This window comes from Culex quinquefasciatus, chromosome 3 (assembly GCF_015732765.1).
Source record: "Culex quinquefasciatus strain JHB chromosome 3, VPISU_Cqui_1.0_pri_paternal, whole genome shotgun sequence".
NCBI lineage: Eukaryota > Metazoa > Arthropoda > Insecta > Diptera > Culicidae > Culex > Culex quinquefasciatus.
In genome coordinates this window covers 104,936,966-104,956,290 of record NC_051863.1, presented here as the reverse complement: position 1 = coordinate 104,956,290, position 19,325 = coordinate 104,936,966, and the positions used below count along the sequence as shown (strand labels likewise).

General features: G+C 38.6%; 1 protein-coding gene across 1 annotated transcript; it reads right to left on the bottom strand.

Annotated features, from left to right (window-relative positions):
* Window positions 1-719: 719 nt before the first annotated feature.
* LOC6030890 (transportin-1) lies at window positions 720-19,325 on the bottom strand. Its single transcript, XM_001841714.2, has 7 exons — window positions 19,135-19,325; window positions 18,480-18,924; window positions 10,310-12,461; window positions 10,150-10,245; window positions 8,628-8,703; window positions 8,117-8,291; window positions 720-5,453 (listed from the first exon to the last, which is right to left on the bottom strand). The coding sequence occupies exons 2-7, from the start codon at window positions 18,579-18,581 to the stop codon at window positions 5,346-5,348; spliced, it is 2,709 nt and encodes a 902-aa protein (XP_001841766.1). The 5' UTR covers window positions 18,582-18,924; window positions 19,135-19,325; the 3' UTR covers window positions 720-5,345.

Here is a 19,325-nt window from a genome sequence, read left to right as displayed (position 1 = left end):
GATGCATGTATCTTCACAGATGAGATTTTTTTTGTGTTCAATACCGAGGGAAAAGATTGAAAAAAAAAGTGAAACAAAAACTCGTATATTTCGACATAAAAGCTGCCGGGAAAGTGAAATCAAGGTTTTAAAACACCAAATCGATACATTAACTTGTTTATTGGACCACAGACCATCACTTTATGCTATAGGCCATTTGAAATTTTAAATTTTTCCCTTTTTCCTGAGCAGACTGTGTGAAATTCTGGAAAAAAAAAACATTTTTTTTTAGAAAAAAACACCCAGGGAACTTGGCAAACGATTTTTCCGAAAGTTTTAATTATGGAAGAGTTGTTTCTAACATGATTATCTACCATTTGAGAAGTGTATACGTGATGATGGATCTAAAAAGCAAAATTTATTTATTTTCCGCGTTATTTAATAGCCTTTCCTCAGCGATGAAGGTAAAATACGCGGAACATTTTTCAACTCTAACAAAGATGGGACTGTCATCCATAACCAAAAATTAAAAGCAGTTAGCAATGTTTTGTTTAGAATGTATTCTCAGAACTTGTTTACTTCTAAAAGTTATCCAAATTTTTAAACAAGTTTCGGTTGAAGTTGACAAAATTTCTATTGTTTTTTTTCTACCTGTTTGATTTTCTAGTGAGAAGAGCTATTATTTATGATTGAATTTGTAACTGAGCATGCAAGTTTTCATCTTTTTTCTATTTGATATCTTCCATTTAACCTGTTTGCTGAACTTAAATGAATTCAACGCGGATGTATTTTTTTCTTTTCTACACTCTATTCAATCTAATTTTGAAACTACCACTGCGTAATTGTGTTTGATGTGAGTGCCAATGTGTGACAATGTAGAATTTATTATAACCGTTCGAGGTGTGATTTTGATTTGATTATTTGATACATAATTACTACAGTATTGAATAAAAGGAGCAACATTTTCTCTTTGGGTGTTTGCAGGACATTTGGTAGATTACACAAGTTGGGTAGGAATTTGGGGAGTTTTAAGGACTATTGAGAGACTTCTGTTAAAATCTTAGCACTTTGTTTTTCTTTTTGTTTCCAGTTTCGCAAATTTATTCGTCCACACACACAATCTCGCGCACACACTTGGTTTGTTTACATCACTTAGATTCTCGTAATAATATTAACTACATTATAATAGCAATTTATACTTCTTCATTTAAGTATAGTTCGGCCTGTATTTCGAAGAGGTGATGCTGGTAATACTCAAATTAACCAATACAGCCAGTGTTTTTTTTTTTGCTGCTCCATTTTCGTTCACCACGCCAGGCGCGGCAAGAAAACGTTGCAAGCAATCAAAATTAGGTTTTTTTTGTTGTTGCGGGAAAACAGTTGCCGTGTGTGGAACGGGTAGAGCTTCGCGAACCAATAGGAGGGCGAAGCTAACTGTTCGACACAAGGCAAACGGTGCGGTCCCGAATTTGCGCTTAATTTCAACTGTATTCAATGGTTTTCTTTTTTTGCATATTTGTGGTTGATCCCACGTTTGGGTGTATAAATCTTGGTTTGTTTTGTCTTGTATAAGTAGTTTTATTTCATTTTTAAACGTTTTGTTTTTTTTAGTTAGCGATCACACGATTCCGCGACGATTAAACGCGACGCGACCAAATCCACGTGGATTGGTTTTCCGTTTTCTTTTTTGTTTGTTCTTGATTTAAGGTACGTACGATTTAAGAGTTCTTTCTGCTGGTTTGCTTTTTTTGTATAGACTATGTGAAGTAATCAATATAATGTCTCATATCTCTGGCATTTTCTACAGTTGATCCTGGATTAGTAACTAGTGCAGTTTTGAGTGTGACTTTTGCTATTTGAATTAAATGGTGAAATGAAATATAATAAAGGATGCAGCGAACTGTTAGAAATAAAACGAATGATCTGGTCTGACAGATTAACTGGTTTTAAACCTAATGTTACTTTAACGAATAAGATGAATTTTGCGTTTTACAATTTTAAGCAGATGAATAATTTCAAAGACTGTCAGACCCATACAAATCAACTAACGTGTTCATTTAAGTTTTTAGCTATAAATTACAATCATTTCATGATATAAACCCTAAATCTTAAATCAGTATTATTTACGAGAGCACCTTTCATTGTGGTAAACGCGACGGACCAACAACCCAGGGCTTATGCTCAAAGTTACACGAACCCGATTTTGTATAGACGACGCGCGATTTACTTGTTTTCCCTACAAGAGTATAAAAAAACTAAAACTTGTTAACTTGAAACCTATAAAACAGAAAAAAGAAACTAATAATATTATAAACCTCCTAACAACGAACGAACACGATAATATATCACAACGATTTTCGGCGGAACGATTCGCGAATACGAAATTTGTTTTTTTTTTGTTTCCTACTATATTAATATTTAGATTTCCCGAGCGCGACGATTTGTTTCTAGCGGGTAATGATGGTTATCATTTGGGGCCAAAAGATCAGTTTAGTTTTTGATTGCCCAAATAATCGCCCATTACCTCGCACTTTTTTTTAAATTCCCGGAACGACGGACGCGACGATTTCCGATACGACGACGGCGACGACAACGACACGATACGCGGCGCGCGATTTGTAATATACGGAACGAAAAACAAAAAGAGATACCTCCATACTTGTATAAACAGTTACAATTTGTTTGTGTGAGTGTTTGTGTGTATTGAACAGATATTATTCAACGTGTGCGGATTTGTTTTTCGTCTGTAAATTACAAGTAGAAATTTTGGCGCAGCTACTAATCAAAAATAAGTAACACAAAGAGATTTGTTGTTTCAAATTGAGGAAATATGTTTTCTCTTTTCAGTCTTTGTTATTTTTTTTTTATTTGTTAACCTAATGTTAATCATTGGTGACTAACGCACAGCTGTCAGTCAATTTTAGTTAGTTTTCGCCGTTTACAGCATATCATTCTGTGGCGATTTCTTAAAATTTGATTAGTCTTAGTTTTTGCTTGACCTTGTGTATGTTTAATGTTTTGTTTCTCCAGTTTCTGTGTGTATGTTTTATTATATCCTTAAACCATGATATATTTCAACTATCTAATGGCACCATATCTCTCATAATAGCATCTCTTGGTTATCTGTTTAATTTCCTTCTATAAAAAAAATCAATCAATCAGCTGCTGTGCAGGAACTTTCTTGTTCAAATAGTATCTGTTCAAAAAATAGATTGGTCTCTGGTGGATTTTTTTACAAATCGACGAAAAGAAAACGAAAAAAAGAAACTTAATAAAAACACGAAACCCGACGACCCGACCCGACCCGACCCGACGACGAACAACGACGATTTTCCCGACGAACGCGAACGCGACCCGATTTCCCGATACGTACAAAATGTTTTTCTGCTTCTTTAACTTACCGTTTATTTTATTTTATTAGTTGTCTTGGGCATTTGTTTATTTTAGAACTCCTTTATATAGATAGTTTATACACCAAACTTGTTTTTTTTTCTTGTAACATAACCAGAACGTTTCCAAAGGCAAAGAATACATACTAAAATATCACTTTTATCTAGAAAGAGTTTTCAAAAGGTTGTACGATGTTATTGTTTTGATTTCAGAGTGATGGGTAGTTTAAAGGCATTATTAATACGTACTGATCAATCTCCAATTGTCGATCAAATTATCCGATTCATAAACTCGAAACGAATTGTGAACGAATACTATACCAAACCGCAGCCAGCGAGTGATGGTGCTCACCAAAACCTCTAAACACAGCTAGCCATGCATTTGAATACGATTTTTTTTTTTTGATAGCTCAAACAATTGTCAAAATAGACCAATAACTTTTACTTTTTCCTTTTTTTCGAAGAACTTTGTCTTAAATAAGGGCTCTATTTCTGATGAAGTGTCAATCCAGAAAAACGAATCGACCGACCAGGCAACAGACTTCTGTGTAATCTTGACATAAGCGTCTGCTGGAAAATCGGTGTTCAAAATCGGCCGACGAATTCTGACGGAATCGTTTAAAAAAATCGATTTTTACCGATTTAGTCTGTGACTAAAAGAAAACCTGACTCAACCCGATTTAATCGGTCTTTTTCTTAGGGAGACTAAAAATCTTACTCCTGACGCATCCCAACTAAATCTGGTTGGTTGTTTTTGATTACCCGATTTCGTAGGGTGTGTCGTCAGATCGAGAACAGTAAAATTTTTTACGGGGTAATCTTTAAACCCCGTCACTCTGCTCAAATGTCACCTTTTGAAAGCTCACTCAGCGATTGTTTCGGACCGTTGAAAACCGAGAAATTGAAATATTCTTTAGAAGGCTTCGATTTTTCGGCCTAAAACTGCATACATTTAACCGCAGAATCTTGACAAGGGACAAATTTGAGCAAAATTTAACCCCATCAAAATTCTGAGACAAACCTTTATGATTTTTTTTTTTGTTTAATTTAGTCAACTGAAAATTACTCTCATGCACTCATTCGCAATCACCCATTTTCTTGTCACACAGATCAAGAACTGTACTGTTGTACGGAACATATAGGATTGTTTATAAAAGTGTTTATCTCTCTCGCTTTCCACGATTTTTTTTTTTTTGTTTAAATATACCACAATATAAACCATTGGCGTTTATAAGCTCTTGTCGAATTGTGATGAAAATTATAATCCATTGTTTTTTGTTTTTGTTTTGTTGGTTAGTTTTGTTCTTTCGCCGGAAAGCAGCACCAGAAGTCGCTCCCATTTTTCACAATGATGAGTTTGAGGTTGGGGGGAAAAGGGGATCTTTTGTGTGTGTTTGTTGGACTCTAAGGAAGGATATTGAATCGTTATCTCTTTTGTAATGCTCGCCACACCAAAAGTAGAATACAAGTAGTAATAAAATGTATCGAGTGTCGGCAGACAACGATGGTGTTACCATATTTACGATTGGATTATGTGTATGTGTTTGTTTGTGGCTTAAAACTTGCTATTTATTCTTTTGTGTTTCACAACGTAGATGAAAATTTTACCAATAAACTAATAATACACAAGAAGTGAAAACTCCTTAATTCAGTATCAAATTTTAAATCTCCAAATAGTAAAAAGAAAAGCCTTCTCTCGCTCGAGAACGGTTTCGACCTCTGCGATCGAAATCGTTTGATTGGGCAAACTACAGCTCAGAATTGCGATCGATTAATTCGATATTACCACAATTAGTAATTAAATTAAGCCACTTTGAGAAACAAATGCATCATACTTGCTAGTCACTGTTTGTTTTCGTTACCTCGATTTGTTTGTGTTTTGTTTTAAGAACAATTAAGCCGTCTTTTGCTGGTCTCGCGACGGCACAATCGACGCTGTAAAATTCCGTACATACCGAAACGCTGTTCTTTCGCCACTTAGATGCTGTACATCACCGTGAGGCGTTCGCTGAGCTGCTGCGGGAACTGTTCCACGAACCGGCTCCAGTTTTCATCGCCGACCTGGGTCTTGAACCCGTGCAGAATCTGTGGGTTGAAAATGCATAACAGAATTGATTGAAAGGGTAAAATTTATCATTTAATGAAAAAATGAATTAAATAATTGATAGACAAACGTTCATAAGTTACCGATGTTTTATTTATCGAAATAAACCTAAAAAAACATTCAGGGGCAGGGGGCAGAATGGGCCACCCTTAGTTTTGGGCTTTAGAATGGATTTCGACCAATTGTAAGGAAAGGGTCTTATAAAGGACGTCAAATAACATCGCCATACCAAAAACGACGCACTCTGAAAAAGTAGTTGAAAAAAACATTTTTTAAATTGCATCAAAAATAGTTTTAAGCTAAAAATTTTCTTTAACCAACATTGAAGGGTACATCCCAAAGCATAGTAGGCTTATACTGAATTCATAAATTTGTAAGTTTTTCTATGGTATTTGGTGCATTTTCCTTGGGAGATGCTGGAACATGAATACAGTTGACGGGTTTGTTCAATCTAGAGCATCCAATTTCCCGTCCCGGGATTCCAGGGATTTCCCGAAAAAAATGTTTCCCGGGAATTCCCGAAATTTAAGCGGAAGTATACTAACCCTGATCGCATAAATGTCCCATATGCATTTTCAGCGATTTCGAGTTTTTGATGCAGTTTGGTTCAAAATCGTGTGCTCTTTCAAAAGAGCCTATAACATCCAGTACTTTGTTCTAGAAATCAGGAGAAAATCCAGTTTTTTCGCGAAAACTTAACACGTAGCCTTATTTATGGGACAAACTTCAAATGCGTTTTTCTCAGCTTGCTGTTTTTGCATATGGGACATTTATGCGAACATGGGCAGTATATATTTCTTAAATTCTTTGAACTTTTTTTTTAAAGGTCCCGAAAAAATAATAAATGAACAAACTCAACATGATTTTGTTAAATTAAATGTATTGTTTGGTTTATATATAATTAATCAGATTATCAGAAATTATGACATCAGAATTATTTCTGATAATATTAATTTTTAAGGCAACTTGGAATAGATCTTGCCTAATGAGTATTAAATTATTACAATTCGGTAAGCTTTCAACAGATTGATGTAATATAATCAAAACAATATTAACATCTTACCTCCAAATTAAAATTTAGATTTTTTACGTGCAAGAATATATTCAAAGCTTGCTCAAATATTTGAAAACATTGGGTTGTTTGGAGTAAAACCAACACTAAAACGTTACTTAATCCACCTTTAAGGCTAGTATGCAGATCGGAAGGAAAGGGGTCAAGAAATAGCTTCACGAACAGCAGAACAAAGGAGAGGGAACGATTTCTTGGGGCTTTTCTTCACCCTCTCTGACTTGCTTGCGCTGCCGCTGCTGCCCATTTGATTTTTTTCTTGACCGGTTCCTTCCGAAGTGCGTATACCGCTTTAGGTGGTTTGTGTCTTCCTCTTATTTATAGTGATTCCAACCGCCCTAAAGTGTCCACATGTTGATGGATCTCCCCTAATAAAAATAAGTGATGAGTAAAAAAATTGACTACCTACAGACTTTTTGTCAAGATTATACAGACACGGCCTTTGAGGAAAAAGGCATCCCTCTACACGGCTTTTTCGTGGCGATCAGACCCGACCAGTTGAGGTTATGTGAATTCAGACCATTTTTAAACTGCTTGTAATTTAAGATAGGTAAGTCAGATCTTGAAAATTCTTACTCCACCTAAAAGGTCTTCTCATATGCTTTCTAAAAATATATAACATGTGAGGGTTTCATGAAAAAACCACCCTTTTTACCATAATTTTAATTTAATATGAAGCAGTTTTTTCAACATAACTTTTTAAATACATGATAAAACTGCATGAATTTAAATAGCAACTTAGGGAATGTTAAGACGGATCGATTAAATCCATTCCGGCCAAAATCGGTTGAGCCTGTGACGAGATATTCCAGTGACATTGATTTGGTACACATGTCTACATACAGCCAAACACACAGACATTTGCTCAGCTGGTGATTCTTAGTCGATATGTACAAATGAAGGTAGGTCTAGGAGGTCTAATTAAAAAGTTCATTTTCCGAGTGATTTTATAGCCTTTCCTCAGTAAGGTGAGGAAGGTAAAAAGCTTTACCATTTGTTCAAGAGCTGTAACCAGTATTTGTCATGAAAAACATAATTTCTGCATGTTTTTTTTCTCATTTCAATAAACTGGTCACAGAGGCATGTTTAAAATTTCTCATCAAAAAACACCAAAATACATTTTCTTGTCGTAGAATGTTTTTTTACATGCAGTCAATCTGTGAATAGATCTTCACACTTATTTAAACCATTAATGTTGATGTCTTATACAATTTCGTTGCTTAATATTAATTAAAATAAAGACCATAACAATTTTCAATAAATTTAGAATTTCCCGGGAAATTTGCTGAAAATTTCCCGTTTCCCGGGAAATTTGTAACTCCGGGAAATTGGACATCTAAAAGTAAGAGCTCTACAAGAGCTCTTCAGGGAAGCCACAACACATCAATCCGGACTGCGGCAGGACAAAACTCTCTTCAAACTCCTGATGAGGCTTTAAAGAGAATTTCATCCCGCCACGGCTTAAATCGCCATTTCCTCAGTGAGGGGGAGGCTAAACGGGAAATGTATGAAGAGAAAACAAAACTGAAAAGAAGTTATTGCCAAAATAGGTAGTGACAAAAAAATTCCACCCACCTTCTGCAGCATCTCGTGCAGGTCCGTTTTCGGGTTCATCCAGGAGGCCGCCGCGTCACAGAAGAAGATAAAGTCCGGCACAACGCCGACCGGATTGACGGTAATCATCTGGCACATGCCCCGGAACGCCGAATCCTTTTCCTCGTTGTCGCGGATGTTGCGCAGAGAGGAGCACCTGTGAACGATCGCATCACTATCAGCAAAGTGGCACCCGAGGAAGAGGCGTTGAGCACGCGCCATACAAGACTCTCTTTTCAGTAGTGTAACGGAATAGGGATTTAATTTAACTTCCGGTTTGACGATTTACATGTTGGAACAAACAACAAACGGCAATATATAAACACAGCGAACGGTAGTTACACGAATGAAAAGGAACAAGTAAACAGGTGCGACAACACAACAAAACAACAAAACAGAAACAATTCCGATTGTGACAAAGGCCGGCGTTGCACAATCCGAGTTGTTTATGTTTCAAGAAAAACAAAAACGTAAAAATTATTTAGTTACACACCACTGTCGAACAAACTGTTGCAACGATGGAGCCACTTCAAGGGGGCACACAAGACCGAGGCGACCGATTGTTATTGCTAAACAGAGAAATAAACAAAAATAGAGAGAGAGATAAAATACAAATGGTTTAACGGAAAAGACGGGGATTCTGGGATTCTAGAAAAATAAATATGATTATATTTTGTTTTTACAATTGCAGAAAAATGTTCCTAAATAGAGGTTATTCCTATTCTTGCACTTTTTATGTTAATCTTTACTAACCACCCTGTAAGGCTTTCTAGGTCCAGTGAAATAAATAAGCATAGTTGACTGCCAAATGAGTTGCTACTCCGTTATTGACAGATCAGCTAAAGTTAAACAATGAATCAAAAATGATTAGTGGCAGCCAATCATCCGAAGATCCTTTTTATATTAGTCAATACCTTTTCTTGGCACAGTAAAAAAAAAATTTAAAAAAATCAAATTATTCGCTCTACAGTATTGCCTTGGCGTTCTCGATTGCTAGATTCCTACTCGAAACTAGGTGTCCGAAGGCAATTGCAAACCTCTTTTTAACCTTAGCTTCCATCCACCTCGGGATTCGAACTGCCTCCACCTGGACTGAGCTTTCGACCTAACCTCTAGGTTAGCCGGGGCCAACATTTACTTCCCCGTCCGACGGAAGGCGATCAGACAAAATTAGTCTCGAAAAATGCCACCGGGACCTTCTGGGATCGAACTCAGGCCGACTGGGCGTGAGGCAACCACGCGTACCACTACACCACAGTGTCCTGATGCAAACAAAGATCGAGCTGTCACTTGCCGTGCGACTTCCTGCTGTTCGCTACTCCCACATGTTGCAGGCAATTTTTGCTTGTCTGCTACAACGACCAACCGCCCTAATTTTTCCAACAAATGTTAGAGAATAACCATTCGGACCTGTCAAATTTTTTTTCGAGTTGAAATTAGTGTTATCAAATTCACTGCGTATTGACAAACGGTGATGTACGATGGAATGGGTCTGGAAAGTTTCATCCTCAACATCTGCACACCGTTTTGCATGGTTTCGACGATCTTGGCTCCGATGTTGTCCTTGACGTTCTAAATGGAAGGCTTGACGTTTCTTCCCGTGGAAGACATGTTCCCCTGTCCGCTGTACTGTTGAAGTAATTCTTCCTGGTCCTTTGTCTAGCCGAGCTTTAATTACCCGATTCTTACTTCCGGCAAATAGACTTTTCATTCAACCGTAACGCTGGTTATAATACACCAGCTTATATAAAAGTAAAGTAAATTAATATAAAGGTCCTAAACTGAGCGAACTGCTATCTATTGAACAAAAGATCTAACTAATTATTTGAGACTAGTAACGGAACGTGAAAGTCGCTTCACATGTTGTTTTCTATTCGTTTTCAGACGGGTAAATAACTTTACAAAAATTACATAACAACAAACAGATTCAAATGTTTCATAAAAGTAACAACAATTAACAAATATATCCTACATTATTTCCTAAACTAAACTAAACAATATTGCTACAAATTTACCTGTATTCTCCAGCAGCGTCTTGGGCGTATTCGGATTGTTGATGATGTCGATCAATTGGGTGAGCACCAGCGGAATGTACGTCTTTGTGTCTTCCCCTGTAAAAAGTAAGAAATGGTCAGCAAATGGGATCATCCGCAACAAGCACAAACAAAAACTTACTCAATTTTATGCTGATCTCGCCGATTGCCCAGGTGGCGTTGTTGCACACGGAGATGTACTCCGGGTTCAGATTCTGGCCCAGGATGGGCAAAAAGTCAGCGATGAACGGGTGCACATGCTGGAAGCATGCCTTCGTCAGGTCCCCGAGCAGGGCAAACGACGACTGTCGTACCTCCGGCATAGAATCCTGCATGCACTGGTACAGCAGCTGCATAATGTTGCTGCTGACGACGAGTGACTCGATGTGCCCGTCCAGACCTTCCGCCAAACCGGACAGCAAATCCAGCGCGACAATCATGAAATCCTTATCCGGGAGCTCGTACTGTCCGGGGCTGGCCGTGCTGGCCAGATCTTGGTTCAGCGTTTGCTGAATCAGCGAGATGCACCGCCGGTAGACCGGTTCGCAGTACGGCAGGAAGCCAGACTGCAGCGCCGTGGCCACACTCGACAGGCACTCGAGCAGCGGGAACAGATCTTTGTCCTCGTCCTTTAGCATGTTCCACTTTTGGATCAACGGTGGCATCAGCATGCTAATGTACTCCGGTTTGTTCAGGTGAACTCCGACCGAGTCGGCCAACGTTCCAATGGCGTCGTACAGAATCAGTAGATTTTTGTGCTGATATTTTCCGAACGCAAACACAAGGGTCTTCAGTATGAATCCCAGATACGGCACCAGTTCCGTACATGCTTCCTCCTCGAGGGTTGCGAACGCAGAACACGCCGCCTCCTGCACGCGTTTGTTAGCATCGAGAATACGCTTCAGCAGCTCCTCCATCAACGGCTTCAGATATTGATCGTGCGGTTGGCTGACGACCCAGTGGGCATAACGGGACAACGTCCAGCAGGTGATTGCGCGGACCAGCGCCTTCTTGTCCGACAGACACGAAATCAAGTACGGAATCAGCTCGGGCAGGTGGGGCGTCATGCCGTTCATACAACCTTCGGCAATCGCACCCAGGGCCAGAATGCCGCTTTCCTTGACCTGCCATTCCTGGTGGAAAAGCGTCTCCTTCAAGATGGGCAGCAAAATCGGAAGGAAGTCGTCCTTGAACACGTTCGCAAGCACATCCAGAGCCGCCGCACTGCACTTGCGCAAATTCCAATCGGACAGATTACTGTCATCGTCCATATCGTCGTAGGGATCATCCATATCTTCCTCCTCTTCGTTGCCTTCCATCGCGCGGGCACCCGTATCTTGCGCGCCCATGCTGCCGGCCTTTTGGGTATGCGTTCGGGACTTGTGGAACCGCGGCTTGATGTCCTCCTCGCGATCCGGAATCATTTCGTCCTCCTCAACGTCACCCTTCAGGATAATGATGTCAATGTCGGAATATCGCATGCCTCGCACGAGTACCGGCGCCAGTCGGTTCAGGTGTGGCGTCAGCACCTCCTTGCAAATGCTTTGCTCCGCGAGGGACAACCAAAACTCGCACGCCTCCAACGCGGTCTCGTCGGGATCCTGCGTCCGCACCAGCATATACTCAATGATGTTGTTCATGTGCGGCATCAGGCGATCCATTCGTACCTCCAGCAGCATCACCAACCCTCGGCAAACGTTCTTGCGCACCTCCCGGTCCTCATCCGACGACAAGTGGAACAAATTCTCGATGAACGTGTCGATGTGCAGCATCAACGCTTGCGTACGATTGATGATGAACTGATTGATACAGGCGATCGCGTGCGACCGAATCTTCGGGCTAGAGTGACGGAAAAATTGCAAAAACTTCGGAATCATGATGTTCAACGGCCGGTTCAACGCGGCGCTGTCCAGCGTATCGGCCGAATCTTCGCAAATCTTCTGCAATGCCCCGAAGGCGCCCTCGCACACGCTGTACTCCTGCGAGTCGAGCATGTCACACAGCGTCGGCAACAGCTCGGGCCAACTCTGCAGACTGCCCTTGTTGGCAATCGTCGTGATCAGGATTCCCACCGTCGCACGGATCAACGGCGAAGGATCGCCCAGCGCCTGCAGACATTCCTGCTTGATGTACTCGATGATGGCCGGCTGCAGGTGCGTTCCGTGGATGCGGATGTTGTTCTTCAAAATCAATCCCGACAGCGAGCGCGTTGGCTCATCCTGCGTCTTCAGCTTGGTCAGCACGTAAATCAAGTAGTTGTTGAAGTCTGGATATTGGTTTAGTTCCTCCAGTTTCTGTGAAAGTAAAGAAACAGCTATTAGTGCACAATATTTTCAACGAACTCCACAAAAAAAACAGCTTGGAGGGCCTCTAAAAGATCCATCTCGAAATATGATCATTGAGCACATCCGGCCAAAACAATTTTTTTTATTTAAGTACGGTATGGAGATCGGACGGAACGCGGTCAATAAAAGTTGCGCATTCTTTTCGATCAAAAAATATTGCTTGATTTTCGAATTTTTAATTTTAGAATTTAAAACAAAAATCATTCAAAATTATACAGCAATTCTCCACGAAAAGAGCATGATTCGAAAAAAAAAGTTCTTTGATGTTGAAACCTCTAAACTGGGCCCTCGTCCTGTCACGTCCGTCAGTAGTCTTGTCGTGCATTACAACTAGAATCAGATCTGCCAATGAATTAGTACACTTCGACCAAATAAGCACTGACGCTGTATGGACCTGACTCTAGAATAAATGCACAGTTGTGTGTTATTCATAAATCCAACTTATTCAGTTTTTATTTTTAGGTCCAAATATTCATTTGCTACTTTGGATTGAAAGTCTAAACTTTAATCTAAAATCCTCTAAACTTAATGTTCAAAACTAAACCTTCCTTTAACTGTTGTAGTACTACTTCTATCAAAAACAATAGAAAATTATGAACTGATATACAAATAGGATAGAAATCGCGATTTGAAAAAGAAATGATCATTTACGTCAAAAGATCCGTAGTTCCTTGATTCGCAACAATGGTCGATACAACCATAATCCGAAAATCGTTAGTTCAACAGATCAACGAATTTTGCCCGACATCATTACATTATTGATTGATCGAGACTCTATGGAAAATTGGACATAAAAGAATGCCTAGTATTCTACATCAATCAAAGTTTATTGACAGCATTACTCTTACTTAACAATTGCAACTAACTTCAACGTCAAATAGATTTGGAAAGGATACTAGTTTATTTTAAATGCTAATGCTAAGCAACTAATCAATTGTACTATCCTGAAGTCCCAACCTAAATCCCACATTGTGATAGTGAAAAAGTCACAGAAGCAGCGGTGTCTTGTGCAATTGTGATATTTTCACTATCGGAGAACTACCTAGTTCACGAAGACAGCTTATCGGCCAACGCTTAAGCCCTGGGACTGCGGCAAAGCGAGTTCTCGTAGCATGAAGTGGTGTCCATAGTGCTTATAAAAAAGAATATATACCCAAATTTTAACTAATGCACTAGGATCAAATCATGCCCCTTGACTTTACAAGGCCCAGGGCAAAAAATCGTATCTCAGAGTATTGAAAACATAACTTCACCATTTTTCGATATATTTATAAAATTTTCCGAGGGATCAGGTAAAAATATTTTCAGACATAGGCCCGAAACCTTCAAAACAGCATTTTAAGTTTTCATACGACCTTTTCAGATGTTAAGCTAGATTTTTGAAACCTCTTACTATTTTTCCCAAATAGCCAAACTTATCATCTTTCTTTTGCGTCTAAAACAGCTAAAATCGGATGAAATGGCGCGGAGATATGATTTTTTGGAAAAAAAGTGGTTTTTGCGAAAATCGACGAAAATTGCCATTTTTTGGACCACCCTAACACGGCATAGGTCACCCTAATGGCCAAACAAAAAAAATACGGGTCTAATTATTTCGGCCAAGGAACCCCAAAAAAAATGTGAGCCCGATCGGAGAACTTTTCTTCGAATCATGCTCTTTTCGTGGGGAATTGCTGTATAGAAAATATTTCAATTTTTTCCAAATAAAGAATTTTTAATTTTTATTTTTTTTTACTTTAAAATTTGAATTTCAGTTTTTTTTTAATATTTTGAATAAACTAATTTTAAACATTGAAACTTTTCAATTCCTGGATTTTTAAATTTTTGCTTCTTTGTGTTTTTAAAATGATAGGTTTTTTTAATTTTCTAACCTATTTTATTTTTTTTTAAATTATGTTTGTTAGTATTTTAAAATTTATGAATTTCTGATCTTATTTTATTTTTCAATTTTTAAATTTAAATCGAAAAATGTCACAATTTCTTAATTCCTAAATTTGTGTTTGAATTTTTTCTGCCAGACAATTAATGATAATTGTTGGGCTTTCCCTCTAGTTTATTTCATTTCGAGCATTTTACAAAGTCCGTCCTTTTAATATTATGATTCTGCATTTTGAGATACAGAATCACAAGGCATTTAAGAGTTTTCAAAATTATTAATGAGCAATTCCAGCCCAAAACAGGATTTTTTTTGGTACTTTTTTCTTGACCCTCTCCGATTTCAATGAAATGTATACATGTTAGCAATTTTTGTGTATATGCAACCAGTTTCACCCGATAATGACATTTGAGAAGGGCTTAAGTGTTTTAAATATTTTTGCATTTAAAAAATTGGACGAGCTTTCCGGTAAAAATATTTTCGAGGCTGATAGAAATTGGCAAAAACCACCAACAACCTTTTTTAAAATATATTTTTTTTATTTTTAAAACCGCTGTAACTCCACAAGGATTGGACTTAGTGCAGTGGTCAATATGGAAACTTTTATTAAAAAATGACTGAAAAATCGATTCCCGTATTCGGTTTTTGAAAAATTTTAACGTTTAGAGCACTTTTGAAAAAAATGTTTTTAGTAAATGATTTTTTGTATTTTTTTAGAAGAGTTGCTATATCCAAGCTCCATCCTTTATGTTTCGTGATTTTTTTTGTAACATCTTAAGCTATTTCCACAAAAAAAAAAAAAAAACAAAAAATCTAAAAAAGTGGCTTTTTTTATTCAAAAACTTTTTATATAATCAATTATTTGTCTTTCCGCGGCCGGCTGCCTTATATTTAAAATTTTCAACCGATAAGCATTTTGATTCAAATCAAAAAATCAAATTATTCGCTCTAAAGCATTGCCTTTGCGTTCTCGATTACGAGATTCCTACTCGAAACTAGGCGTCCGAAGGCTTGATTGTTCAGGCAATTGCAAACCTCTTTTTACACCCAAGCTTCCATCCACCCGGGATTCGAACTGACGACCTTTGGATTGTGAGTCCAACTGCCTACCAGCGACTCCACCGAGACATGACCCAGGGAGACGACTCCTTCACCTGGACTGAGATATCAACCTAACCCTTTAGGTTACTACCCCATCCGACGGAAGGCGTGGTCAGACAAATCTCGTCTCGAAAAATGCCACCGGGACCGTCTGAGATCGAACTCAGGCCGACTGGGTGAGAGGCAATCACGCCTACTCCTACACCACGGTCCTGGCTTCAAGCATTTTGATTATAGGTTGAAAATTTTAAATCTCACATCGTCACATCACTGCCACTCGTGAATCCTGACCTCACACCCATCTACAAACAAGGGGCTGGAAACTCTAATATTACTTAAGAATACTGAGTATACTAACGATATTCCAGTATACTTGTTAGTATACTTACCGAACAGCAATAAACTGTTAGTATATTAAGATACTCTCAGTATATTGGTAAGTATACTGGCGATTGGAAGGAAATAATAAGTATACTAACATATATTTTGATATACTGGTTAACAAAATAATTATAGATCTAAGAGTTTCCAACCCCTTGTCTACAAACCCCCTCAAAACTCATGTGATACTTTGTCAGAGATGCAGTCAATTGTGCGGTCTCTATCACTCAAGTATCGGACTAACATTCCCATCAACTTCCCCGTGACCCTACCACTGGTCGTGGCCGGCGCCGGTATTGATCAGCATGATAGGGACCTTTGAGCTCCCAATCATCTTCCACGGCTCGTGGATGTAACTTCTGGAGGTCCTGGTCAATAACGGATTAGCAAAATATATTGCAAACAAGCACCGCGCGCAGAAAAGTAAAACGCCTTTTCCGTTTCTGTTCTTAAGCTGCGTACAGTCATCCCACATATTCGGAACGGTTTCCAGTTCGGCCAATGTTCAAAAAATCATAGCAAATCAATAATTGAACTTAATGATTCGCTTTTACCTTTATTTGAAAGCTTATCTTGCGATCTTTCGAATGCTGTATCGAACATCTGCAAATTTTAACTTTTATATGAAGATTTTGAAGAATTACTTTGACTCTTGAAATCCACAAATTCGGAACACGTTTTCTTACGAATGTAAACAAACTTTGGATCTGTCCAGGAGTACATATTTATTACCAAATAATGACTGTACACACTGAAACCAATGAAACTCAAGCTTAGTGATATTTTATACATGGTTTGATAACTTTTTTTTGTGAAAATATCAGTTAAATTCAGGTGTTCCATAACACAGTTCAACAAAAAATAAAATGTTTCTTGTCTCTGAGACGAGAATATGTGTTCCTAGTAGATTTTTGCCTGCTGAATCCGAATCCGGATTCAGAATTGCTCCAAATGGTCCCAATTTTGAGATACACCCGTTTGAAATGTTAGTTTAGGCCAAAATTAGCTACTTTGTCGACTATTTTACAAAAGAACTATTGAATAAACAACTAAACCAATACATGTACCTTAAAGTTCACGTTTTCCCCTTTCTGAAACACCCCTGGTTTTTAAAATTTGATTTTTTCTACGCATATTTATAGCCATTTTAAAATTATATTTTTATTTGGTTCTCATTCAAGTTTTTCCAACTTGCATGCAAGTCAAATTCTAATTTTAAAATGGCTATAAATATGTGTAGAAACATTCAAATTTTAAAAACCAGGGGTGTTTCAGAAAGGGGAAAACGTGAACTTCAAGATACATGTATTGGTTTAATTGTTTATTCAATAGTTCTTTTGTAAAATAGTCAACAAAGTAGCTAATTTTGGCCTAAACTAACATTTCAAACGGGTGTATCTCAAAATTGGGACCATTTGGAGCAATTCTGGACCCGGATTCGGATTCAGCAGGCAAAATTCTACTAGGAACACATATACTCGTCTCAGAGACAAAATCTTGTTGGACTGTGTAATTGTGGGAGGCACAATAACATCCCACAATTATGAAACAGGCCATTTGAAGGCAGTGTTTTGCTGCTCTGGACAAAATAGTCTTGGAATGAAGTTTTTTATTCAAAAAGTACTACTTTTACTAGTGAAATAGCAAGATAATGTCCAAATGAGGGTTCTAAAAATAGTAAGGTCGACAGAAAAGCTACTTTTGGCATGTTATTGACAAATTATCATAAAAGTGTTCCGAATTTGTGGGTGTTCCGAATATGTGGGATGACTGTACCGTTTTTAGAAAAATCTTTTCGCGGCCTCTTCCTTGACCGTTTCTTGAGCGTTTTAATGGAGTTTTGCGTTCCTTCCGATTTCCGTATCAGCCTTTAGAAAGTACTACTGTGAGAAGGCTCTAGGAGTCCTCTAGGAGAATAATCCCTCTCGAAAAAAAGCAAGCCTGATTTACATATTACAAAATGCTTTATCCAGATATTCTATTGAGTAGTTCTCTACGATTTGGATTATCTGAAGCTTTGGGAAATGTTTCCTTCGGATAATTGAACTATGGAAAAATGGAAATAAAAGTCTAATCAAATCGAAACAGTTTTAAACGTCTTTTTCTGCATTAATAATCATGTTTAGCTGTTTTTGCTTAAACTTTTATGAAATTTAAATGTTCAGCACCGCAAAAACATTTTTTTCTCACAAAACAAAATCGTCAATATTTAGAAATTTTGGAAACTTATGATTGCAAAACAACTGGACAGGTGTATAATAAAAACTAGGTTTTCATTCAACTGGTGAAACCATGGCCTGTAATTTCATTTTATTTTTTTTTTAATTTTTTACATTTACTTTTAAATAATGATTGAAAAGGTGTTAAACAAAGTGTTCTGTATAGGGACCAATGGGATCATCCATAAATACCGTGGAATTTGTAATAGGCAATAGAAAACAAGGCATTTCAATTGAAACAGTGTTATTTTGCCAAGGAACCATATCTTTTGCTCCAACAACATCTGAGCAGGTAAATAAATTAGCCATCATCCAATTGAATGCAAATATTTGTCCGAGAGCAGAGAGAACAAAAAATCGACAGCATCACGTATTCATTACAAAACATACCATTTGCACGGCCCGCTGGATGGCATTGTCCGTCGATTGGGACTGCTTCAGCAGTGTGATGATCTGGTTCAGTCCGTCCGGTTGCGGTTCCCACGTCGTCATTTTGTTGCCGCTGACAATCTGTTGCGCTTCACCGCACTTTGTATTCACACCACGGCAGAAATCCCGTTACTCCGAAGGGGGGAGGCGCACCAGCACTTCTGGACAGATTTTCACTCTTATTCGCACTCACCAAGGAACAGCAAACCCTTTTCTTCCGTCGATGGCCTCCGGCTTCCACAATGCACAAAAACTAGTTTCAGCCCTCTTTTCTCTGCACGGTCGTGTTCCTTTTTGGCAAAAATGGAGGAGTCGGTGGCTTCTTTGTTCCCGCGAGGTCTTCTTTTCTCCCCCGGGGAGGAGGGTTTCGGAAAGCGGTTCTGCGGCCTGTAACCAGCGAACAAGGCTGGGGGGAAACAAAAAGGGGAAATAATGTTGTTAACCATAATGGTTTGCGACGTGTGCCCCGGAGGAAGATTGCCGCACTAAAATTTCCCAATCCCGTGGCACGGCACGGGGGAGAAAAGACAACGACGGGAAACAAAAATGTCTCCGGCGAAGGAAGAGAAAAAAGTGAAAACGCCTCGACGACCAACTTTAAACGCTCATTTCCTACCTTTTCCGGAGGTTGTGGTGGGTGTCCGTACCAGCAAAATGATGCGGACGTCGTGCCGGAACGAATTTTGCACTACTCGGGCCGGATTTTGCCGAAAAATGTGCGATAAAACGGAAAAATATTGCAATTTTGACGCTGCGTGTCCGTCCTCAGATGACTTTTTTCTGATGGATGATGGGAGGAAGGGTAGA

Bases quoted from the DNA above. Each gene is read 5' to 3' on its own strand.
- LOC6030890 (XM_001841714.2), bottom strand. From the start codon at position 18,581: ATGACGACGTGGGAACCGCAACCGGACGGACTGAACCAGATCATCACA. The intron at 12,462-18,479 runs GTATGTTTTGTA...TTACTTTCACAG, and splicing joins TCCAGCGGGCCGTGCAAATG to AAACTGGAGGAACTAAACCA. The intron at 8,292-8,627 runs GTGTGTAACTAA...GATCGTTCACAG, and splicing joins CAACAGTTTGTTCGACAGTG to GTGCTCCTCTCTGCGCAACA.